The following is a 26,717-nucleotide window of genomic DNA, read 5'->3' on the forward strand; positions in this document are numbered from 1 at the left end:
CCTCAGACCACATCCATCTTGTAGACATTTCAGTTTCTTGCTGCAGCACCCTTTCTCTGCTCAGTATTTTTAGCTCATTGTTTTGTATTTTGCCAGCTGAGAAACTGCAGTTTGTAATTTTACCTTCAGCTTCATGTTTCTTCTTAAAAGTGAATACAATGTCCTGTTTATAATAATAAAATAACTAGTTGGCAGGATGACATCAAATGGAAAAAGAGAAAGCAACTGGAAAATTTAGAGCAAGCAATTTTGAGTGCCAAGTTTCACATTTGTAATAGTCCAGTGGAGGTCAACAGGCTCACTTATTATTAGTAAAAATGGTAAAGAAATAGATATCCTCAAGTTCTTCCATGTTAGACTGTATAAACCTTCTCTGCTTGAACAGGTTCTAGTGCTTTCCAAAAGAGTGATGTTATACATTTTCCACAGTAACACCAACAATGGGAGACAAGCAAAAGGCAGAACTGCTTTGCAAAGAACATCCTTTTTTCTCTCTCCAATATTTAGGTTTTTGTTTCCCACTATAATTGGACTTTCCTGGCTTTAGTTTCTTGTCCCAGTTAAGCAGTAAAGGAAACAAAAAGATATGAATGAAATTAGAAACATTTGCAATGAGTCTTAGAAATAGCTTTTGGGTTTCTTAGATTCCTGGCTACATCTCTTCAAATTGCCTCCTCTTCCAGCCCATATCTCCTGCACCTACCTCCAAAATTTACATTTCCTTCTTTGCCCTGATCCCTCTTCTGCTCAAGGGCTATATTTTGTCCCACACCACTGAAATAATAAGTGCAAAGCAAACAAGGAAATGAAAATTACATGTTGAAACACTGGAAAAGACCAGAAAACAGTTGAAACTTTGCACCCATCAAAATTTCTCTCTATGACACTAATGCTCCAGTGTTTCTCTAAAAGCAGAAACCAAACACTTTTTAAATTTCTAATGAAAAAATACCAGTTCCAGTCAACCTGAATAATAAAATGAGAACTCTGGTCCTATCTGTATTATCACATTTAAAGTCTCAGGAAGGGAAGTTTCTTTAACCACACTATTCTGATACCTTATGAAATTTCATACACTATAAAATACAACTGCAGTATGCAATGCCAACACCTAATACTTGCCTAGTACTTTTCATTAAAAGTTTCTGGTGCTCTTTACAAACAAATAAGCTGGGAGTACCCACAAAATACTTGCCTAATTTTACAAATAGATAAACCCAGGGAGCTAAAAAGCAGGTGTCCATGGCAGAACTGTGCTCAGTGGCAGTGCAGAGACTTGTATCAGCTAAAAGATTTCAAAGCTATCCACGAGGTTTGGATCTTTTCTGTCCTAAGTAATATTAACATATTATGTAAACCTTTCCTTGTGGGCCATTACTGGAGAAATGAGGAAAAAAAAAGAAAGATGTCTTGGAAGCAATTCTGCAGAGGCTCCACAGGTGAGATCACAGTTGCTATCCAAACAGACTATGCATGGCAAGAACAGGCTTCCTGTAAAACTGGAAGACTCCCAGGAAGATCAAGGAACGTATTTACAAGATGGCATGGACAAAATATCTTTCTCTCCTCTTGCCCAGCCTCAGCAGCTGGGTGAAACATTGTCTCACTTTCATCTAAAACCACATTCAACAACCGCCTCCACTGTAGAACCTCTGCCTCTGTGTTCTATACACAAACAGACTCAGCCACACTCAGGACACTGGTTAGCAGAACACAGAGGAGGAAAGGGTCATTTACCATGATGAAAGGAAACAAGGAAAAGTTATCTTAAGGAGAGGAAATGCCCCAAAACCCAAGACTTTGCTTAGGTCTTGGCTCCAAATCTCAAAACCTTATGTGTGACACTAGAAAATTTAGAGCACTGTGCTAACAGAACTAGAGAGGATTTACTAGAGAAGAAAGTATTATAAGCCAGACTCTTAGTATGTGTTTGACAGGTGGGCAATATGTAAACTGAATTAGAATGAGCTGTTCAGAAGTGCTTACATAGCAATTTCAGGAGAAAAGGTGAGTTTTTATTTCACTGTAATTTACCTTAGTGTACTCTGAGACTACTGGGCTCTCTGAGGAGCCTGAGGGATCAACATGCACAAAGTACAGCAAAGACAGGCACTCACAGAGGCAGGTGTCAGTGAACACAGCGCAAGTTCCCCTGGAAAACAAGACACAGCTCCCATGTGCAACCAGACCAGGTACTCAGGTTCAGGTGTCTTCCTCCAGGTGCCAGGCTGGGCCAGTGTGTACCAGCTATTTGTACAACACTGCAGACCACAACACACTTATTGCCAACTATATGAAAGCTATTATTTAATATCAAAATAAAGCTGAGCGACCCTGGGACATGTGACTCTCAAGGTCTGATGGGTAAGACCAGGAGAGATGGCAGCCAGGCCTCCAACTGCAGGACTCCACTCACCTATGAGTCACACTATCTGTACTAATAAAACTCATCTTTTTCTGGGCAGACAAACCTCTCACTGTCTGGAAACAGAAAAGAAGACTCATCTGTATTTTACTTTCCATAACTAGAAGTCTCATGCTATCTCCATATGTGTTTAGACCACAAACTAGTTAGCGATGTGGCAGTTGACATTAAAAGGATTAGTAAATTAAGCCCAAATAATTGTCTTAAAAACTCTGACTGTTAAATGTTTATATTTGAGAGGATCAAAAGGAAATCTACTTTGTAGTGTGCACAGTGGTCAGGAAGGGGCAGAGAAGGATTTAAATAGCTTAACTGCAAAAGTGTTATCACCTTGATAAGTCCCAGTGTAATAATTCAGCAATAAAACAAGAAATGCACTTGGAATTTGTTTCCAAAACTGATTGTCTGACTGGAGACAAGTCAAGCTCTTTATTTGCTTGAAAGAACTTGGGTCAGAAGAAACAGAGAATGTTACTGAAATTTAGTCTAGACTATAAAAATAAGCACTTTCCACTGATTTCTGAACTGCAGCATTCAGAATCTTTAGAATTTATTCTTTTTTTTAAGCTAGTTGAAGCCTACAGTTTCGATCTGGCATCTGAATGTTACCATTAGTCAATCAGAATTGTAAGCCTCCCTGAATTATTCCATTGTAAGGGAATGGAAATCCAGTGAAGCTGAAGCAGTAAGGAAGTTGCAAGCTACAGTGCAGGATTAGGTGCTTGTATCAGTGCAGTGTCTTGAAGAGTCAGGCTCAATAGGCAATATCCAAGAAAGCAACAAATTTTCCAACTAAGACAGGATGCTCTAGCACAAGCAAAGGTGGAAGTTGAACACATTACCATATTAATAATTTATTGTTTTGCTTTCTTGCACCTTCCTTTATTGCAAAGTGAGGTTCTAAACAAATTATTTTGTCTTTTTAACTTTTCTACTAACAACATATCTGAAACATGACTTTCTGAAGTGTAGCAAGTCCACTAGTTTTGAGTAGTCCAGCAATGTCAGAGTGTCCATCATCCAACAGACTGTGGAGTTCCCAAAAGCTGGCAGGAGCACCACTAAGTTGCAGGGATGGCTAATGCGAGGTGGTGGACAGCACAGATTTGCCAGGCTGCAGGGAGGGACTGCATTTGCCAGCTGCTAACCTGATTAAGAGCTGTCATAAACTCCACACAACACCAGTTCTTCAAACAGGAGAACATTAAGACTAGACAGGAAAACACAGGACAGTCTCTATCTGTGCTTAAGTTTCAAAGTAACAATGCCCAAGATCATTTGATCTGCCAGGCATTCAGAAAATCTCTGCTGTAAAACTACCACTAAAATCGTAATACATTCCAGACAAAAACTTAAAGCTTTCAGATTAGGTGCCAAACAAAAAATTTTTGGTTTTCAATAGTTCTTTCGAGAAAAAGCCTCTTTGCCTTACAAAATACTTCTCCAAATAACTGGAGTTTGCAGACACTTTCAAAAGCTGTTCCTTTCCATGCAGGCACAGGTAACATGTAATACGGTGCACATAATGAAGTCAGTGCCTCTTCAAAGCATCATGAATGCAAAACAAAATAGCACAACTCTGTACCAACCCAAGAAAGAGTGTCAGACCACACTTTTTGTTGTTACCTTAAATCTCTTCTTTTGGCCAGCTCTCCTGGTGAGATAACCCAGGGCAGGTTTTGAGGAAGACACTCCAGGGCTTCAGAGGGAAAGTCAGAGAAATCCACACCATACTCCATCAGGATCCCTTCCGTTTCTGGCTCAATCTCCCCAGCCTGACCAAGACTTTTGGCCAATCGCCTGCAGAGAAAAATAGGGATGCTTTACTTAAGTGTATAATTACTAATGTCATGTTACTGCTGTCTCCTGAGAGAGGCTGCTGAGCCCTCAAATATACTCTTTCACTCATTCACTTCTCCCTCAGTTTTGGCAGAGGACTTGGCAGGAATTCAGACTATACCATGACTTACGTCTGCTGGAGATGCACAACACTAGACAGACAGTACCCTGGGCTGTTTCATGCATCTCATTTTAACTAGATGTTTCATATTATTAGGTTTTTGCAGAGGTAAGAAAGTGTCAAATTTTAGAAGAAAATACATCCAACAGGGATAGACAAGCATAGCCCACCCCACCAGCAGCTCTTGCTGGTTCCCTTGAGATACTCCTTCCTTTCCTCGCCACTGAAAAAGGTGACTCACTCCTACTACCCAAAATGGAGAACAGATTCCCAGCAGATCCCAGACAGCTCTGCAGAAGACAGCTCCCAGGGAGCTCAGCACACTGCTCTCCATCTCAAAGGATGCACTTTGGATCCTCGCCTGGGCAAACTGATGCCCTATGAAGGCAGAGGTGCGAAGAACCTTACTGCCTTTCTTTCAGAAGTAGCACACACAGACATGCCCACAGATTGTCTTTCCAACTCTTTTCCATGCTCTTTCCAGGACTTTAATATTCCCAGTAGTTTGTCCCTCCTCTCCTAGCTACACAGAAGCCTCTGAACCAGGAGCTAACTGGGGAGGAGCCCACAGTCTAGAAGCAAGTCACAGACAGAGGAAACTGTCCCCCACATGCTGATAGTCTCTGATGAAGTATTCTGCACATGTGTGGATGAGGTTGCTGTTCTATTATGCTTAGAGAAAGTTTCCATCGGCTGCAGTGCAAACCCCAGTATGCATCTGGCTGGGAGCTCTCCTGTTAAACAAACATTTGGCTCTGGACACAGCGTGCAAGCTGGGACTCCAAAGGAATGGGACATTTGTTCCCTCCCCAGCTGGTTACAAATACCACTTGAAAACCTCTGTCCATGATGGCTCCCCTTGTCCCCCTTCTCAGCCCCACATTGCTCTGCAGTACACAGAGATAAATGATTTTTTAATTTTTAATATACTGCCATTAGAGTGAATAGCACATTACAGCCAATAGAGATAATGCTCCTGACCCAAGAAAATTACAACTGAAATTAAGGCAAATCCATCAAAATATGACACAAAAGAGAGGGGTAATAACACAGTGCAAAAACAGCCACTCTAATAAGTGTTTTTCCACTGCATAAAATACACAATCATTATATTGATCTTTCTGCTTTAATTCCAATGAGTGAGAACAGGCACTAATTACTTTCCTAAATTGGGGCCAAAACAGTGCACTTGTCATTTGGACATGCAAGATGCTCTTGGAGCTTCAAATGTGCCATAAACCCACAGAACAAACCCCATCCAAGCAGCACAAGCAAGCCCATTTTCTTTATGGGAGCAAAGCTTGCTCTCTTCACAACAGGAATGGCTGTGTAATAAACCTGTCACATTGTGTAATATGCTGGAAAGGATTGTGCGCTTCGTGGTGTGGTAAATTGTAGAGTTCACATTGCCTAGCTTTAAAATAAAAATGAAAACAAGGATAAAAGATATTTCCCTCCATTGTTTCAACTTTACGTACAAACTGCATGGCAGAAATACGTGCACGTTTGGCACCAAGGCTGAGTTCTCTGTTACTGCAGCTGGGTCCCTGTCTGATCCTTATTTTAATGTAAATAAATGAAGCATCAGTTTTATCTCCTCCTCTCTCAGCAGTAACAATAAACCAAAGAAATCGCCACTTAGCTTCCAATGTCTAGCGCAGAGCTTGGAGACTGAGCAAGGATGAACCCACAAGTCCGCAGGCCCACCAGCATCACTGAGGATGGATTAAAAAAATACAAGAGGAAAAGAGAGAACAACTTGCCCTGCCAAAAAGAAATGGTAAGGGCTTGAAGGTGCTCCTTCTGTTGGAAGGGCAGAGCTGGGAAGTGCACCAGGAGGGCAGCTGGATGTCTGCACGACAAGTCATGGAAAGCACCTCTGAATGCCAGAGTGCTTTCCAGCTCAGTCTTGAAACCCATGTTCTCTTGATCCGTTTACTGAAATTAGATTACAAATCAAAAGGGGTTTACCCAGGGGTTTGATATAGGACTAATATTTTTTAAATAGTAATTAACATTTGATTTACAGTGTTCCAGGGAACATTTCCCAAGTGCCTTGAAATAAAAAGTGTACAACTGACTCTAATTGGGGCCATGCAGGCATGATGACTTGCATCAGAGCAAAATCTGACAGGACAGCATGTGATCAAAGGTAATGCATATAGGATCACCAATGGCCCTGAAGTAACAGCCAGGCTGTAAAATCACTCATGGGGCTCTGCGGCCACCAAGGGTAGCAAGAATAGTTCAAGAGGCTTATAAACAACAACAGGCACAGGGCCCAGTGGCAGTCAGACATTCACTCCCAGGGAGTTACAGTGTCTGACACCACAGGCTTGCGTGTGGATCTGGTTTTTTAAATGCTAAAAGGCAAAAATATTATGAAGGTCACAGACGTAAACACTTCTTTTCTGCAGCAGTGATGCAGAAGCACTACCTTGAATACCCTTGAACTATGTCAGACATGGTAGTAGCAGGCACCAACAGGAATGAGTCGTGGTTGGAGCACTGGGCAGCACAGGGTAGTTCTTCAGTAAGCCTTAGCTGCAAGCAAAATGAACTGCCCCAAGCTGCCAACCCACTGGAACTTGCCCTCTCATACATGCACACCTGGGGCAGAGCCACACTCATGCTGCCACCTCCCCTTCACGATGACACTGATCCATCTCTTCAGCCACCCACTTCTACAAACATTTGAGCTCCCTCCATTTCCCCAACCCAGATGAAACTGGCCAACCTGTTCAAATGTTACATGATAAGAGCTCTCCAAATAGACAAAGCATAATTACATAAGCCTTGTTTCCTTTGGAAAGATGGGCAGGATCCCAAATGGGAGTGAATAACTTCCACAGGGACTTAAACAACCTTATTCAGTCTCTCCTGGAGCAGACATGTCCACAGTCATCCTACATGGAAGGTTTATTCCAGCATCAGAACATCCTACACATCAATAAACCACCACTGCTAGAGGAAGCCTGTGCAAGAGTAGGTGAGGGAGGAGCAAGCAAGGCCACATGGCCGCTCCCAGGGCCAAGGGCCCCCAGGCACAGGCTTAATAAAGCCCAGAGGTCCCAGTGGAGATGGCTGCAGGGCTGAGCATCACAGAGAGCTGTGTCACGGGAACCCCCGGCACCCAAGAGCACGGTCCAGCCCAACCCCACACCACAGAGCTGCCTTCCTTCAGCTACCCGCCATTGGAGCACAGGACCAGCATGGTGCTTCTCCATGCAGATGGGGTCATCCCATACTTCAAGAGTGGTTAGGGCTGAGAGAACATGCTTCACTGAGAGACAGTCTGCAAAAACATGTTTTTAAACATAGTACACTGCTTCAGGGATCAGACCTTTCCTCAAGCGTTACACTGAGCTCCTAAGGTACACCTGGTCATTCCCCCTCACCCCAAACACATTTGTGAATTAAAAAAACCACCCCAGAATAAAATTCCAGAGATTAAAGGAATTCAAGCCACTTTGATGGTTTTGGAAAGAGGATCAAGTACAGAAACATCCTGTAACATTTAATTTTATTGCAAATGCTGTGACAAATCTTGCCATCTCGACAGACCAACATCTAAGGCCCTGAGTTAGAACAGCCACAAGCCCCGTGCAAAACAGATGGAGTCACTGCTTCAGCATTTAACTATTACTTTTTTCTTTTTTTTTTTTTTGTCTCATCCATCATCATTCATGGAGGCGAAGAGATTCCATCTTTACCATATCCAAAAGCACAGAGATATCCAGACTAATTCTCCAAACAGCCCTGGACTCCATCACTGAAATGAGGTCCACAGACAATAACTGTACACGGCAGTACTCACACAATTCATCTGGAAAAGGGGAATATTTCGAAGCTATTGATCTGCTACCTAAAGCAGGTACAGTTAATTGCCATTTCACTGCCACAGTAACTTCACTTCACATGCAGGAGAGAATACAGCGACACACACTCAGGGCATTGCCAGCGGGACATGGAGCCATTAGTTCCTACCTGCCTCTCCCCAGCATGGTTGGGGTGACAGGGTGGCCTTCAGAGGGGACAATGTCTCACTGCTGACCACCAGGTGGCAATCACGACACAGAAACGCACCCCCCCTCCCCAAAAGGACCTCCAGGGACTATCAGGTTGTCCCTGTGCAGGTGACCACCCTGGGTGGTCAGTGTCCCTGCCAAACTCTTGGCCATGGCGTGCCACTACTCCACGCACACTGGTCGCTGGAATACAGACTATGTGATCAGACTAAATGTGTTTGGAAACCTGGCACTGAACTTCCCAAAGGAAAAGGAAATACGAGGAAGGTGCATAACATGCCTGTGGAAATTCAGTTGCAGGATGGAGAGTACTTAGAAGCATACAAGGCATCCAGGGGAAATGACTGGATGTAAATGGAAGGATGTTCCCTTGTCAGAGTTCCAGCATACTTAAACAGTGAACAGTGACGACCTACAGGTTCTTTAGTCCAGGCACCTTCAAAACCATGGTGGTGCTGTCAAAGGGGTACCATGAAGTCTACAGACAGAACTAGGGGTGCACATGGAAGTTCAAAAAAAACAAGCATGCAGTAAGGTGCACATCTCTCCTTCAGGTGGGCCATAGCTAGCAACACAGCTTAGAAACAAGCTTAGAAACCAGCCCAAAAGCAAACGGGAATTTTGGGGACCTTCAAGAGGTTCCCTTGTCCTTCAGTGTTTAAACAGGCATGTAGCTATAGTTAAAAACAAAATGGGTCACTGAGGCTTTACGCTTCCTATCTCCACAAGGCACTTATGGAAGTGCAACAAACTACCAGAGGAAACAGTTATGTATGAAGACAATCGTGGGCATTTTCTTTCCTGACAACACCCTTTACTTCTTGGAAACTACCAAAACACCCAGATGAGAATATACAATGTTGTCAGAAGCACAGATTAAAGACACACGTTAGCCAACGAAAAAAGACATTATCCCATCCTCCTAATTTCTCCCATTTCTGCTGAAAAGGGGGGCTGTTCATGACAAGAAGCCAAACAGTACAATCGCCCTCCAGTCTTTTCTCTACTGGACTCAAAGAAGACAAAGAAAATCTCTGCCAGTAAGAAACTTAGTCACAGTGAAGTTCACAGCACAGCCAGCCCCTAGTTAAGTGGGGCTCAAAGGGAGTCCACTTCAGTTCATGTACTAGAGTTTAGCTAGGAAATAACTGAGTGACTTAATGGTTCATGTGGCTTTCAAAGAGTACACGTGAAACTTGCTATTACTAGGAACACAAACCAGTTACAACTGGTAACAAAGACAGGGAAACAGGGACTTTAGTATAGTTTGCTTTTAGTTCTACAGCTGATGATCCATGCTAACACACTCAGAGAAAACAAACAAAATTTTATGTAAGTTTTAAGCTTTACCAAGAGTTTGAGTAAAGCTTAAAGACTCCAAAACCCATGGAGCTGATGCTGTACGTCAGCTGTACCACCCTATCAGAACAACTTTGCAAAGGGAAGAGAAAAGTTGGGATTTATGCCTAACTGCCATTACTGCACAAGCTCCAGATGACGGCCAGATCCCCACTACTTGTAGAATTTGAGCACAGCATTGCCATAGGTCAGTTACCTACTCTGGATCACCACCTACTTAGGACCACTCAGGTTTTCCCAAGATAACTGATTTATCAATATCCACAGTTTCTTATAGAGACCCACTCAATAAGGAGATGGTGTGGCTACTCCAGACAGGAGCTTGGCTCGCTGCCACTGTTCCCAAGAAAAAATTGAAAATGCTGAAAACTGCAGGGTCTTCCTCGTGCAGAGGCAAAATGAACTTACAATCTAAACCCAGCCCAGCATAGGTCATTTCTGTAGCCCTGGCTTGAAATCTCCTCCTTCCTGACAATGCTTTCAACTTGACCTCTGGACAGCAATGGCTTTACAGTGCCTCCTGAAATGCACAGAGTGCAACATCTTCCTTGAAGCAATGCAAATTTAAAACCACAGAAATCTGTGACTTCCTTCTACTGCTTATCAGTAAAAGCCTAAAAAACAGAGCATCACAGATACTGATATTCCTCCTCATGCAGAATTGAAAAGCCTACATACTGTGTAGCACTCTTACACAAAGGGAGGCAACACTGAACGGCTGTCAGCACCCCATGGTGCTTGTGCTGGTCAGGCTAAGTACCTGTGTCTGCTCCCTCTAGACTACAAGCTTTTCTGAGCAAAGCCCATATGCTCATTAATGTTGTGATGTGCCAGCACACTGAAACAAGTACCAAAAAAACCTAACATTATGTAGCCATGAGGTTAACTAGTGATGAGCTATCCTTAGCCTCATCACAGTTTATCCACCAAATACCAGAGAAATAAAGACAAGCATCTTATTAAGAGATTTCTGTCTCTATTGCATGTATTAAATTAAGTGAAGCCAAGCACTCCGACTAGGAATCTGAGTCATCTCTACTTCCAATAGCAGCCACATACCCTGTTGCAAAGTTGCTGTCTTCTTTCCAGTCCACTATGCGACAGATGAAGAGTATATTTGAATAGTCCTCAGGCCTGGTCACAAAGTCTGGAGGGCAATCAGCCAAGGACACATAAATCCTGGGCACTCTGTGGTCCACAGGTGAGAACATGGCACACCTCTTGAAGAGTTCACTATTTTTATCTGCCAGAAGCTTGATGAAACCTGTAGCTGCTCGGGAATGCTTCTTTTCCAAAATATAGACCACCTGGAAGAGGCAAAGGTTTCTACAGTTAATACCTTCAGAGAAAAATATTTAACAGAATAGGGATATGCAGAGGGGCAGCAGAATATCTGGAAAAATCACAATGCCTATATCATGCTTTCCCTCTGTGTGTATATGTGTGCATGTGCATTTTTTAACTGAGTACCTATTTGCAGTGTATTTTCCTTGCCATCTTGCTCATGGCTATAGAATAGCTAAGTACCTTCCAAGTGCTAGCTCTCTACAGCAATTTTCTTGATTACAGAACAAAACCAGACAAGAAGCAGATGCTTCCAAATGCAGGGAATTAGCCACAAAATACAAGCAACTCCTGTAAAATCTTTCATTTGAATCCTCAGCCTGTGATTTTGACATTCTGCGCAGAACAGGCCAGTCCAAAAACGGTGCCACTGGCAGATCCAATGCTAACCACGGGAAAGGATGTGCTGTGGGGAATTTGGCAGTTCTCTCCTCTCTGTTCTTTCTGAAGTTAGGGGTTATTTTACCTTTATACAATATGGCTTTGAAAAGAATAATAAACTACAATATCACTAAATAATTGTTCCAGAGAGGTGTTCATCCAGGCTATATTTTTGTAGACTATAATAAATCACTGGATAGCAGAAATATTATAGCTGATTTTCTAAGCTTATACAGAAGAGTCCTTCCAGAAGATTTCAGAAGCTGCACCTCTGTGCGATTCTGAGCACTGGAATTGCCATACTGGACGAGACCAGAGGGCAGCCCAGCCCACAGCAGGGACCAGAATCTAAACACTGCAAGGGAAAGCACAAGTCATGAAAGAGACCTGACCCAGGTGACCCAGTAGACCATTTCTGGTCTCTTAACATTCAGAGATTGACTTAAATCTTGAAACAACAGCACTAGCAGCCTTTCCAAAGTCTGTAAGAATTAATTCTGACAACTTTGGATATCTTGACACGCATACTAGTCTCCAGGTTTTTTCCTGAATCTTGCTACGTAACTCTGCGTAACAAAGAAAGGGAATTTAAACTAGTATAATTGGTAAAAAAAACATGACTTTTGATTTTTATCAGATCAGACAATTACTCCCTTTGAAATGGAGAATGAGAACCAAAGATCAACAGATGGAGACTACAGGGAGGTCAGAGCTGATCTTCAGCCTTTGGGAGCACACATGTACTTGCTTGTCAGTCTCCATGGAGTTACCTTGGCTGTCCTTTGAAGACACTTATCTGGGAGGAGCCTGGGATCAATCACCTTGGGTCCATCATCTTGCTTTGTTCTGTGCACAGAACTGATCCCAGCAGCTTTTGCTGCACCAAACAAACACAACAGTTACTGTAGCACATTTCCATGACAAATTCATATTGCTGTAAACTACAATACAAGCTGCATCTAGTACTTATGTGAAAGAAAAAAGATCCCTCAAGTGTCAGAATAGCCAGCATGAAGCAACTATTATTTCTCCAGGCTACCAAAAAGAGCAGAGATATGTTCACTTACCATGCAGATCTGCTGAAAAACAACAAAAATCAAATCCCAACTTTACAAGTAGAACTATACCAGCCATAATAAACAAAATGGTGGGAAACACATTGTTTATTAAATACTAACAACTACATGAATTTCCTGTCATTGCTTAAAGTCATTAACATTATATAAGTAGTCCTTTAAGTATATATGATCACTTAATATTTAATTTCCTTTAAAAAAACATTATGTACAGCTAGAAAATGTATGTTTATCTGTGAAACAGAAACTGTATCTACTAAGCTGACCTTCTTTGGCTGTAGACCAGGATTATAAAAATTCCTATGAAAGTAATTGCTCCATACAACAAACAGCTCCCTCCCCCTCAAATCTCTTGACCAGACACTGATAATATTTAAATCAAATGTCAACTAATATCTAGTTTGCAATTTTAAAGTATTCAAGTATCTGAGTTTGGAAGCACAGAATCACAGAATGGTTGGTTTGGGTTGGAAGGGACCTTAAAGATCATCCAGTTCAAATCTCCCTTGCCGTGGGCAGGGACACCTTCCATTAGACCAGGTTGCTCAAAGCCTTGTCCAGCCTGGCCTTGAACACTGCCAGGGATGGAGCAGCCACAGCTTCTCTGGGCAACATGTGCCAGTGTCTCACCACTCTAGGAGAGAACTTCTTCCTAAAGTCTAACCTAACGGGTTCAAACTTAAACAGGCAAAGTTTAGATTAGATATAAGGAAGAAATTCTTTACTGTAAGGGTGGTGAGGCCTGGAATGGGTTGTCCAGGGAAGTTGGGAATGCTCCATCCCTGGTGGTGTTCAAGGGCAGGTTGGACAGAGCCTTGGGTGACATGGTTTAGTGTGAGGTGTCCCTGTCCATGGCAGGGGAGGTGAAACTAGATGATCTTAAGGTCCTTTCCAACCGTAACTGTTCTATGATTCTATGATTCTCCTTTGTCCTACCCCTAAGTACCCTTGTAAAAAGCCTCTCTCCAGCTTTCGTGTTGGCCCCTTTAGGTACTGGAAGGCTGTTGTAAGTCTCCCTGAAGCCCTCTTCAGCCTGAACATCTGCAATAGATGGCTGGCACACTGAATTCATACAGTGTTTACAAATACCCAAGGCAATCTTCATCATGGAGAAGGCTAGGAGCGGTCCCTTCTTAAGCTGCAGCTCTGCTGAGAGCCTGTGTTTACTTCTCTGACAACATTTTTCTGATGGTAGCAATCCATGTGTTCTTGTTTGGAAGGCTTCTAAAAGATGGCTGCCTTTTTCCACTTGTAGAGCACCACATCCATCTCAAACACACGTGCTAAAATAAGGCCTTGAGTGTTCAAAAGGAATTTTGCTTCCTTAAAGAAAGACTGTGGCACCAAGTACAAGTTTCAAGGGAAGAAGCTGTCACTTTTTTCCCTTGGAAGACATGAGATAAAGCAATCTTTTACTGAAGGCTGTGCTCCAGCAGGCCAAAAGCACTCACGAATGTGAGAAAGCCTCAAGGAGAAGAGTGGTGTCTCACAGACCCTGGCCCCCATATGACACCCATCTGTCCTGCAGAGACCCTTGATGGAGGCTGCTGGTGACATGATGGATGGAGGGGGCTGGGCTGCGGGAGGGGTAGCTGCAGCTGGTGGGAGCATCAAGCATGCTTGGGTGCTGAGGAAGGGTGCTTGGGGGAAGCTGGGGTGGGGGTGAGAGATTGGGGGGGGGGAGCCTGTGGAGGGGCAGCAGCTTGCCCTGAGGGGAACGGCTGTGCACCGCCATCACCAGGGCACGTTCACAGATGGTCCTGCCACTGTGGATGGCCTTGGGTGCCTTCAGGCAGTTACCCCAGCAGCCAATGACAGCTATCGCTCTAATGACAAATGCTGGTTCTCATATGGCACTAATTATCCCCAGCTTTGCTTCTGATAGAAAGATCTTCAGAATTTGCCTCTTCCCTGAGATTATATATTTCAGAAGAATCTAAGTGACTTTGATTTTATGTTTACTGACTTGTTAGTAGCAATGCTGAGAGGAGAAAGGACAGACATTCAGGGGTTTAATCTACTTTCCCCCCAAAAAAGCAGCAGTAGTAGCCGCAGCAAGCCCATTTCTTTTTTTACTTCTCTTACTGATACGAACACAGATTTGACACAAACAGGGTTACTAAGGGATAAAATAACCAGAGTTTTATGGCAACAAAATGGGGGAAAAAGTTGCTCCGATAATTATAAAGTTTTAATAGTGGGGACACCCAAGTTATCTCATTTCTTTACCTCCTCTAAGGTCTTTGCTGGCTAAAGGTCATATCAGGCAAGTAAAGAATAAAAGCAAGGAGCCATTTGGTTTTCCTACAAAGTTTAAAGCCATCATTTAATAGTCATAGGCTTACAGTGTGCCAACCATAAAGACAGCTAGGATAACGAAGATGACAATCTAGTACAAAGAAACACTGGGAGGGGAAGAGGGCAAGGGGATGTTGGTAGCCTTTCAAAGGCCATGCCTTTAAGCACAATTACCTCAAGCCCAGGGCTTTGCTGAAGTGAACCTTCCTCACTGCATGGCACACACTGGATAGAAATCAGATCTAAACGTGGTTGGGGAAAAAAAACAGGAGCTGCATTTGCTGCTTTCTCAACACAGCAGAACAACGGCAGTGACTCAAGGTCCAGCAGGTGAGAATGAGAAAAGCATCAGGAGCCATGCGAGGAACATGCTTGTTAGCACTGCTTTCTTTCCACTTACCCTTCCAATTCCCATTTCTCCAAAAAGTCATTTGCATTTCTACACTGAAGCAGCTTTTCCTGTCAAAAAAGGAGCCAGCAGTGATGTCCTCAAGAGGTAAGGCATACACTGATGTGAAAGCACAGGAGGGAGCCATCACAGGGAGCACAATAAATGGGTGACCAGGACTTCCTTTGCCTGGGATGAAGAACATGCAGGGCTGGAGCATTTTCCCCCATCCTGCTGAAGCTGAGCCCCATGTGAACCTAATACAGATACCAGAAAATACCTAAATTCTCAATGTGAGATGTGGTAGAACTTGCTTTTTTCCTTCGCAGCCAACACAAACCAGAAGCTTTTGGCTAGCTGAAGAGCATCTTCTTCAGGGGTTTCTCCAATTCCAGCATTACTGGAATTCTATTCTATTAGAGAGTCCAACTTACAGACCCTGGGATCTACAACTATACCATCAACAGAAAGAAAAAAGGAATTAAATCCTAGCCATCCGCTTATTCTTACTGCCTTTCTTAATCAACATCAATACCTAAAAGGTCACTTACTAATGTGGAACTCTCCTGAAACAAGGGACAGGGAAGAAGACATGCAAGGAACTCTACTCCTGGGCCAAGAGATATGGGCTTCCCTATAGCTTGTAGCTGCTCCTGTTGAAGTCCAAATTTTTTCAGTACTGGGGTTATATCTAATGCTTGGAGGTGTACAACAGCAGAGCACCAGCAATGAAGGGTCCCCTGTGAGAAATCCCCCTGCTCAGAAAGGACAACTACCTAGATCCAATGTCCACCTGGCTCAATTGTCACATTACTGCACAGAAACCTCAGTCTCAGCAGCAATAATATGCCACGAGAGTCTGGTACCCAAATCCCCCAGTCTGGCAGTCACTTCTGGCAGTCCCTCTCCTCCATGGCACATCCCCCTTCCCTCCGAAGAAGTTGTATCTTGGTGTGTGGACAGAAAGAGGAGGTATCAGGGTCCCACCAGTGACTGGCTGTCTAGAAGATCCCAGCGGGGAGGAAAACATCTCCCACAACAGGGAAGAGCCAGGGAGGCAATCCTAAAGGAGAGTTAACTAGAGAGAGGAGCAGGATTTTGAGCAGGGGAGGTGGGAAGAAACTCCCTGTATTATGCCAAACTAAAAATGAATTATTCTGACCCCTTTACTGCAGTTGTTATCCAATGACCATTCAATATTTCCACCCTGGGCAAAGACATGTTTTCTGAGAAAGATTTACTATGTTAGCTTGGGCAGTACTTCATCAGCTTATCTTACAGTGAAAACAGACTTCAGCAACTAGGATCCAGTGAAACTGCATTAAAATCTCCATGTTTTCCTTTCAGCGATTATCTGACAAACCAAAACTGTAAGTCTTACTTTAAAAAAGGAAAAAAAAAAAGTTAGGCACTAGGTACAAAAAGCAATTCCAGTTAGTTATGTTATTAGCAACAAAGTAGATCCAGGACACTTGGAATCTGCTCCCTCTGTAACAGATCAATTTAGGCAGGTTCAATACACACTTAAGATCTGCCTGATGGGCATTCCTAAGTCAGACTTTTTTTTTTAAAGCCCCCCAAATTTCTTTTTACAATTAAATTACCATGACATTAAAAGGTGGCCAAAGTGGACCACAAGTCATCATACTAGAGTTCTGATTACTTGTGACACATCCAAGATTATTTTCACTACGTTTGCATTGGTCACTGTGGAAATTTGCAATCCTGTCCAAAAGGAATACAATTAAAGATGCAATATCCACTAGCAAATGAAAATATATCACAGTTTCAGATCTCAGAAACAACTCACTGGAAAAAAAAAATCCCCACCCCCCACCCCAGATGGAAAAAAACAATTTTTTTTTTTAAATATGTTCAATGTTTGGTACTTCAGCTAGGAAAAACTACTCAAGAAGTTAGCTGGCATATCTAAGAATCCCATCAGAAGGCATTATTGATATTAAGCTTTTAAAACAGAAAATATGGCTCTTAAGCTTAGTATTCAGATACCAACACACCTGTAAACCTTTCAATAGCAAACTCTCCTACTTACTACTGAAGTAAGCAACACTTACGTTTTCTGATGTCTACTTCAATAAACAGTTTTCAGCATATTATGTTTTAGCACCAAATACATATGGAAAGTGGTGTAAAACAAACCAATTTATTATATACATCTGAGGGATTGTGTCACATTCAAAAAGGATGTGTTTTTGGAAGTTCTGTTTATATTAATACAAGAAACGTATGAAAATGAAAACTCCAACTAAAAAGTGATACATTCAGATGCATGCACAGATTTGCCCTGGATGATTACACTATCCTACTACACCCTTCATTTTTAGGGACAACAAGAAGGAAACACGCTGCTGTTTAGATGACACTACATGGGCTCTTCATATTCAGCTACCAACGATTATTGGCACAGAACAGATTTTTCCTCCAGAACACAAACTGCTGGTAGGAACCAGTAGTTCACAACATACTTGGTCCTCCCTTCAACAAGCAAAGCAAAAATAACTTTCTGACGATCAAAGCAAAGGGGTCTGGTTTCTTAGAAACACCTGTCCTTACATGGATGATCTCAGTTCCTACAAAGTTATTTCAGTGCCTACAGAGGTAGAAGCTTCTCCTGATCTTAACAGATTTCTCTGCCCTGGAGTCAGAAGTACAGAGGTCCAAGTGAACTCCCTGAAGTCTCACCTAGCAGAGTAAAGAGCCTCTTCTCCCTACCCAAGAGGGAAGAGAGTAGGGAAAAAGTGCCATTTCACTTGGTACCAGGCACTATGTAAAATTGGAATTTATTTTAAATGGGCTACAAGAAGGCTTCTCAGCAAAATATCATGCAAGAAACAGTACTTTGTGAGTATTAATATCTTCACACACAGAGCTTTCCACCTGCAATGGAAGGAAGTTCACTGTGATGAGACTGTTCAGCCAACAGTTTTGGAATTTAACACATGCAGGCAGCCTGTTCAAACTCAGCCTGACAGCTCCTGTTTGCAACGCAAGAGGACTCGGCAAGTAAGAAGCAAAGGTGCTCCAAACCATGCAGCAATGAGACAACTTGTTCTCTCATTGCAGAGCTGTGTGTCTATTGAACAGGACTAACTTCATTAGAGACGTATATTTTGAATACTCATTTAAGCAGACTCACCATGCCATAGCTGCTCATGTCTGAGCACCTGAACTCACACACCTGTGTGCCCAACAGCACACTAAAGATGAGGACAAGGAGACTCAGATAATAAGCAAGAAGATTTTTGAAGATGCACAGATGGGAGGAGTCCCACCCAGACAGGGAGAGGAAAAGCATAATAACAGATGTATACAGCACAGAGACAAGCATGTGCAATAAAGACAATGTGAAGAGGTGAGTATACCTGGCTTCCTTACTCATGTAACATAGCCAAGCATCTGAATTATTTACTTACATTTAGCCATCTCCACGACTAAGGATATGGCAGAATGATGAGACAGAGTGTCACTTTTCCTTTAGAACCCTCCAAGGCTCTTCCACAACAAAGATTCAACACCATTTGGGGAAGCTGCCATCTAGTCCAACAGATCAAACTGTAGCTCAGTAGACACGTAACACTACAGAGCACAGGTACTCAGGCCTCCTGACACTCATGTACTAGAGAAGCTGCCAATCAACAGGGGGGTGGAAGCTTTATTGCAATAGAATTAAACTTCCAAAAATCAGGTAATGTTGCAGTCTATATAAATACAGCTTCATTATATTAATGGCAAGTAAAATTAAATGTTACCAAATTTTTTCCACTGAGTATTTTGCCTATTTAATGTTCCTGTCCATGCATCTGTTCCTAAAGTGTGTATGTGTCCAATTTTACTACTGCATGTAAAATATGTTAGCTGAATGAATCCTAGTCTGATTCATCCTGGAAACTTTGCTGCTAACAATGACCGTACTCTAATATGTTTGTCTTCCCACCCACCATTCATTCTCAGTATCATGCCCTCTCACTTGACCTAAACTTGCAATTCAAAGGAGAAACATGGGTGAATTCAGGAACAGATGGTAATATGCTGAACTTAATCTAGTTCCTGTTACCTAATGGCATAAGTTGTTTGGAGGTTTTTTTGCCTTACTCAAGAAATCATTCAGGGGTAAAAGTAACTTCCTAGGGAAGAAGAGCATAAGAAGCTTTCCCAGTGTTAACTTTCACTGCAGACTTCTGCTATGGAACAACAGAATAACTGGAACTTAGTCAGCTTGTAGCATTTAATCAATGCAACCATAAAGCCCAATTTGTTCAATATCAGTACAACATTTTTCTCAAGTTATTGTACTGTTTATTCTTCAAGAAATCTATGCTCTCATTTAAGAAGAGTTATAGCAACAACCAAAAGAACTAGATTCAGAGACCCACAAACATGAACTTAGGATAAACTAATAAAGAGCTGTCTCAAGCAGCTGAGACAGCTCCAGCTTCTCTGCTGCTTTTCCAGGCTTCAGCAGAGTGAAACCGATCTGATTTTTGACAGTTCCACCTCAAGGATTTCTATTAAAAGCTGTGTAACTGAGAAGATTTCCTGGTGAGCTTTCACTCTGCTGTGGCTTAGAAATGTTAATAGCTATGCAGTGAAGTCGATCCATCTCCAGAAGGCTTCAGGCTAGGAAAGAAGCGTGAAGACTCCTTAAAAGCACTCAGAGTAAATGAGAGCCTCTGAAGAGGAGGCAGAAGAACATTTATTCCTTCCAGCAGCCAGTGACGTTGGTGGGATCCAAATTTGTCAGAGATTTCATGGCAGCTAAACTGAAAGAAAGGGGAAGCCTGAGCAGAGCAGAGGGACAGCACACGGTCCAGATTCTTGTCACCATCATCCTTTCCCTACCAGCCTTGGCCAAGGAACAGTAGTAATATCTCTCTGAATTTCATATGCCAATGTGAGACACTGCTAGCTGCAGAAGGACTCCCAAGTGCCAGAGGAAGACAGGCAGGCAACTTGTCAAGCTTAAAAGGAGAGAAGATACATAAGCACAAGAGGGGTCATGAAAGTACATGAGAAGGTGCAGAAGTGCAAAACAGAGACTAAGCTCTAGATTATAAATTAATTCTTATACTCTGATAGAAGGATCCAAAAACCTTTCTAAGCACTACTGCAGAGCATCACCTTGAGAAAATAATGGCTTAATGCATTATCACACAACTGCAGTGAAGTTATCAAATGCCACCACTTCTGTTGAGGCAAGCAATCCCAATATAGTCAACAAAAGACTCCAGTCAGTAGCAGTGTGGACACCAAGCAATTCTAGATTGTAATTTCTGACCTTATCAGGGCTACTAGACTGACACTATCATTTGACTTGAAAAGAGACTGACCAGCATCCACCTGGCCAATGCTGAATAGATGGGGAGACAGGAGCAAGTTCTACAGCAGCTCCAACCTAAATTCTGTTGACTCTACCTGTAAAACACCAGTTATTCAATTTGATTTCCCAGCACACAATTGGCTGAATTAGCTGTCAGTTTACTCTGCCTGTAAACAAGCTATTTCTAGCCAAATATCATAAAGTCAAGGCAGTGCGCAAGCCTCGGACATTCACATATTCAAACTCTGATTTGCAGAAGTGTAGGTGTAAGTGGAAATCCTGAACAAACACAACTATCTGATTGCTGTCAGGGCAGCCAGTTCATCAACTTGTTGACTTCTGTGAGCCACCCGGTGGGAAGCAGGATATTTTGTGTAACTGGTAAAGTAAGATCTCTTGTGAGAAGAGTTGAAAAAAGCTGAGCAAACTAGTTTGGAAAGGATAGCTTCTGGCACAGTGACACAGTTTTACAAACTTTTATTTGACTATCCTTTTGCTAAGAAAGGCTGAGGCACTTTTATGAGCACAGCTGCCATCCTCAAGTGTACAAGTAGCTGCTACTGTCCAGCTGCTGACGTTTCTTTACCAGAGTAATCTGATTGCAATACTTAACAAGAGACTGCTCGCATTTCCATGAAACCCATGTGACATGTAAGTCTGTATAGAGAAACAGCATTGTTAAGTGTTCTGTACAGAACATTTTGCCCATTTCCTAGGTTGAGAGGATATAGAGAAGTTTTTATCACATATTGAAATGGAGTATAAGGAAAATCCTTCTACAGAATTGACAACTTACAGAAATATGGTATCCCAGCTCGGTACTAAGTGATAAGATGAAAGTTACACTACCTCTGTTGCAGTAGTCAATCTGAATGAGGATTAAGGAAAAGAATTCCAGACCTGGCAAAGGTCATGTTGACTGGTGGATGTCTTTCTTGGATGGCAGTGACACAGAATAAGTTGCGAGTTCAGGGTAAAAGACAGAGGACTTGCCTGACAGTACCAAACACTACACAGAATTCATCTTTCTGTGTACACAGTATTGTTAGGCCAGTGCCAGGATGCTACTGCTGTGCTCTTTGCCTGGATTTCAACAGAGCATAGAAACCCCAGAGAGGCTTTGAAGTACACTAGCAGGAGAGCTGAGAAACTTTCTTCAGGGTGCTCATTCTTACTGTCTTTGTGAAGAAATAAAAACCCGAGAAAGTTTGTTTAGCATGTAGAGATATTTACACCTTGGAAATACAGCTGAAAATGCCAGAGGGAGGAGTCTTCCAACTTTGCTAAAAAAGACCTACCTCCAGTGACCAAAACTTAGCACTAAGCCAATCTAACTTTGGAACAGGACAACACTGATCTTTGTGTAGAACAGCATGTTGGAGAGGAAAACGGCTCATCACTTCCTAGGTCAGAGACTTTTCTGAAGACAATCTTTAACCCAACTTCTCTGCAATAAAAGTTCAGAAAAGCAGAGGAAACTCATTTGGCCAGGGCAGCTTTCTGGCAGAGTGACATCAGTTATGAACTTTTATTTAAACATCCTTGAGCAAAGCAAGGCTGACGCACTTTTACAAGCACAAGATCTTTCAGAAAGTTCATGGGTTGAGAATTAGGCTGAATGTGATGGTTTCTCCACTTCTACAGACTTCCCTTTTGTTTATCCCATCCCTTCTGGGGTCTTAGGCAGAGAAAGGCAGGAAGCACAGCTCTCAACTGCAGCATTTAGTGAAGACAGTTCTAACAACAGTCTCAGCCTGCAGTCCCATGCATAACAATTTCAACCAGTTTGCTTTAAGCCCCACAGAGGCATAGGAAGCCCAAATTACAATGACTTCAGGGAAATTCAGTCCACCCAAATCTGGACCATAATCAGTGAACACAATGTTTCATGCTTCAGAGCTTCTGACAGCAAGGGCCAACTTCAAATTCTTTGTCCCAGCATGTAAGCAGAGATGGAGGGGGTGACTGTGCTCTGAAGAGGAACAGAGCCATAACAAGAGATGGGACACAGGCCAGGGTAGAAAAGACATCAAAACAGCCAGAGCTCCCAGCGTGACCCAGAGTGCTCTTATTTGAATGACACATCTACTTTTGTTCTTCATGGTTCATTCTGATCAGCAGCAGCAGAACAAATGAGCCAGTAACAGAGATATTGCATAATTCTACTCCTCTGTTAGAAAGGACAAAAGCCATCTTGCAACAGAAAGGCAGCAATCCGCAGAGCTTGTGTACATGCACAAAGAGTTGAGCACCATCTCAACATGTCTCTGTTATTTTGCCCTAGAATTAGTAAAGTTTACATCTGATTCTATTAGAGTAGCTATGGATATTTTTTACCCTCAGAAATCTGGTGGGGTTTTTGTTTAGTCTGGATTTTGTCTAGGTCTCTTATATATATATGTACCTTTTTATACATATGCACATATACCTGTATGCACATACATACACAAAGTGCCCATTAGAACATGATAGGCTATTTCTTGATTTTATTATATTAAATATGGTACACCCTTGATGGCATCTTTGTCCAACTTGAAACATTGAGTCTTCCCAACATTAGGAAAAAAAAGAAGAAAGCCTATCACAGGTGTTCATGCATGTTGCACCAGGCACAAATTATTTCTTCTGCTCCCTTCTGTGCATGAGGCCGTGCAATGAGTCTGCGAAGGCCATGCAATGTGTCTGTGTAATAAACCCCACAAAGCCATGCTCTCAGGGAAAGTAGCTACAACACTGGTTTTGGTGGGTCAGCAACAAATCCCCCCATGTGATTTCATCTCCCATCAAACTCTGTCTTTTGCTGCAATAGTTATTCCCAGCAGAAGGGATGTAACATAAAAGAAGGCTCATGTACAGTTAGCTTGAAAGGAAAATTCAACAGGCAGCATCAACCAAAGCAGCCCTCCCAGGGAATGCCCACATTACACATAGGGAAGGGCACATCCACTCACCAACCCTGCAAAGCACTCTTCCTCCCCATGCTGGTACCAAATTAAAGTGGATGGCTTTAGGAAGTCCAGTGGATATTATCCTCTAAAGCTAAGGTCTGCCTTGAAAAAGCGCATGGTTAGTCCTTTTAAAATCATTTTGAGCCACACCTGTGGAGGCTGAATTTGGCAGGAACTTTTCTTTTTTCATGACAGTTATCACTGATGCTAGAATAACTATAGCTATTTTCCAGGCAAGACTTAAAATCTGGATAAGTGACGATATGAAAAATTGCATGAAAGACAGGAAACAAGCCAAAGCAATCATCAACTGCTCAAAAACACCTTCCGAAAAAGAAGCATCATAAACTTTATATGTATAAAAAAAGAAGGGCATTAAAAAGCAGAGCAAGAAGAAACCAAAGTCCATATGGGTTATATGGCTAAAGAAGCTGAAGCAACTATTAAAAGAGGTGATAGCAAAAATCAAACTCAGCAGAAATCTAACTGGCACATCCACACCAGCCACAAGGCTTTTTAAGGAAAGGCCTTGAAAACAAAAGAAAACAGCTGGTTTAGGCAACTGTAATGGAAAAGTAGGTTGGATTTCAACTGTGTAGACAGTAAGCTGATCTAACATCTGTCCTACAAATATTCTCCAAAGACAGAAGTAAATGGCAAAAACCTCTCAGACGGCATACATTTTAAGAGATAACTAGATAAACTCCAACACAGGTCACTCCAGAGCATCTCAGAGACCTACAATGCACCAAAAGTAACTCTCATCAAGCCTTTAACACTAAAGCAGAGTCATACACATAAAGTAAAATATCAGCTCAAGACTACATTTATTCTAAATGGTGGTGTCAAACTAGAATTTATTTCTCAGACTTTTAATTTGGCACTGCTATCAGACACAACATGTACCTAGGAGCATTTTAGGAGAACTGTGGAGTCAAAGTGGCAGCTCAGCAGTGTGCAGCTATAACACAATGTCCAACACTGCAAAAAAGCTGAGGTTAATAACTAGCTGGGTAAAACAAATGGGTAACTCCCAACTCAAGCCCCATGATGGAAAGCAACAGAACAAGACATCTTTGGGCAGAGAAGAGATTCAGAGCAGCCCTGCGGAGGAGGACTTGGGGGTGTTGGCTGATGAGAAGCTGAACATGAGCCGACAGTGTGTGCTTGCAGCTCAGAAAGCCAACCGTATCCTGGGCTGCATCAAAAGAAGCGTGACCAGCAGGTCAAAGGAGGTGATCCTGCCCCTCTACTCTGCTCCCATGAGACCTCACCTGGAGTATTGTGTGCAGTTCTGGTGTCCTCAACATAAAAAGGACATTGAACTGTTGGAACAAGTCCAGAGGAGGGCCACAAGGATGATCAGGGACTGGAGCTCCTCCCAGCTGAGAAAGTTGGGGCTGTTCACCCTGGAGAAGAGAAGGCTGTGTGGAGACCTTATAGCAGCCTTCCAATATCTGAAGGGGGCCTACAAGGATGCTGGAGAGGGACTCTTCATTAGGGACTGTAGTGATAGGACAAGGGGTAATGGGTTAAAACTTAAACAGGGGAAGTTTAGATTGGATATAAGGAAGAAGTTATTTACTGTGAGGGTGGTGAGGCACTGGAATGGGTTGCCCTGAATAGTTCTGAATGCTCCATCCCTGACGGTGTTGAGGTCCAGGCTGGACAGAGCCTTGGGGGGCATGGTTTAGTGTGAGGTGACCCTGCCCACGGCAGGGGGGTTGGAACTAGATGATGTTAAGGTCCTTTCCAACCCTAACTGTTCTATGATTCTGTGATTCTAAGACAGAAGTTGATTCACACATGTTGGCAGTAACTCAAAGACAGTGGAGGTACCCAGAAGGAAATAGCATCACAACCTGGTGAGGTGGCAGCTGCATTCATAAGCTGAAACCAACGTTTTGTCATAAAAACTACACCACTTCCACTCAAATTTTATTTCCAGTTTTATTAAAGATAGGTGTGAAAAATGGAAGTCTAGCATCAGTATGAACACAGATCTGTGCATCTTCAAAAGCAATCTCAGGAAAACACAAGGTATTTATAGAACAGCTTTACAAACACCACCAAGATTTGTCAGAGATCAACAACTACTTCTGTCCCAAGCTACTGCCATTTTTTTTGGACAACTAGGGCAGACATCAAGAATGCACCAGAATATCTGTCCTGGCAAATTCTTCACCAGCAGCTGAAGGCACATGTTAAATGTGCCAGTTGTCAGGATCCTTTCAACACACAGCTCTTCAGGAAGGGATTTAGTACTAGAAAGGACATGCAAAGAGCAGCATAAGCACAGTTTGGGACAAGGTAGCCTATTTTATTTTGCCCTAAGCAACACTTGATGGTTTGGATGGAATTCAGATTCAGAATAAAATAGGTTTGCCTTCAAAACAGATTGCATAATTGGCTTTAGGTTTTAGTGCAATTTTCTTTATAAATGGACCAAATCTTCAAGTTGCTCATAACTCAACTGTTTGAAAACAGCAACAAATCTAACTGCCCCCAAGGAAACATATTATCCCCAAACTGAGACATACAGATTGGCCAGCCAAGCTGCAATGAAGGAAACTGCCAGAGCAGCATCTTGAACTAAACAGCAACCAGCAGTCCCCAGACATCCCTGAGAACTGCAAATCTAAAGGTGTGACTTCTATTTCACAGATTAACTCTGCTTCAACCAAAACTACGTAAAACACAGACCTTAATACCCATTTAAAACTATGAAGGCAGTTTAGCAGAAAGGGATAGGAGTGATAAGGCATTGAGCTTTGATGCCTGTATTTTGTATCCTGCAGCAAAGCAAGACAACAAAGTAATACTTCAATAGTTTGCTCAAACAAAGATTTAAATCAGCAATTTGATCTACTCACCCTTTTCACCACTATCCAGGAAAAGCTTCTTAATGTCATCTGTCAACATATTCTGCAAATGGTCTTGTCCATGCTCTGCATCATTATCATCAAACTGAGCTTCTATAATGACATCCGGACTTCCAGCATCGCCTTTCGCTGCCTCTTGAGGAATGCAAGTGCCCAACATATCCTCAGGGACATTTGATTCATGTGTAGCTTCTGTTTCTTTGTCACAACCATCTGGTTTTATTACCTGAAGGAGCAGAGGATAAAACACAAAAGAGGCAAGCTAAATCACTGGACTGAAGAAAGAAAAT

At 42.5% G+C, this 26,717-nt stretch overlaps 1 protein-coding gene across 5 annotated transcripts in view; it reads right to left on the reverse strand.

The window, feature by feature from the left end:
- Nucleotides 1-26,717, reverse strand: part of DIS3L2 (DIS3 like 3'-5' exoribonuclease 2) — a 201,042-nt gene that overhangs the window by 113,316 nt on the left and 61,009 nt on the right. For all 5 annotated transcript variants that reach the window (XM_061348746.1, XM_061348749.1, XM_061348748.1 and 2 more), the window contains 4 exons: nucleotides 26,419-26,653; nucleotides 12,268-12,374; nucleotides 10,832-11,079; nucleotides 4,052-4,225 (listed from right to left, as the gene is read on the reverse strand). In XM_061348746.1, the coding sequence (XP_061204730.1) occupies nucleotides 4,052-4,225; nucleotides 10,832-11,079; nucleotides 12,268-12,374; nucleotides 26,419-26,653 (764 nt within the window). The remainder of the gene's footprint in view (nucleotides 1-4,051; nucleotides 4,226-10,831; nucleotides 11,080-12,267; nucleotides 12,375-26,418; nucleotides 26,654-26,717) is intronic.

This window comes from Neopsephotus bourkii, unplaced genomic scaffold (genome assembly GCF_033783945.1).
Source record: "Neopsephotus bourkii isolate Nb327-2 ecotype Australia unplaced genomic scaffold, CSIRO-AGI_Nbou_v1 NB_369, whole genome shotgun sequence".
Classification (NCBI taxonomy): domain Eukaryota; kingdom Metazoa; phylum Chordata; class Aves; order Psittaciformes; family Psittacidae; genus Neopsephotus; species Neopsephotus bourkii.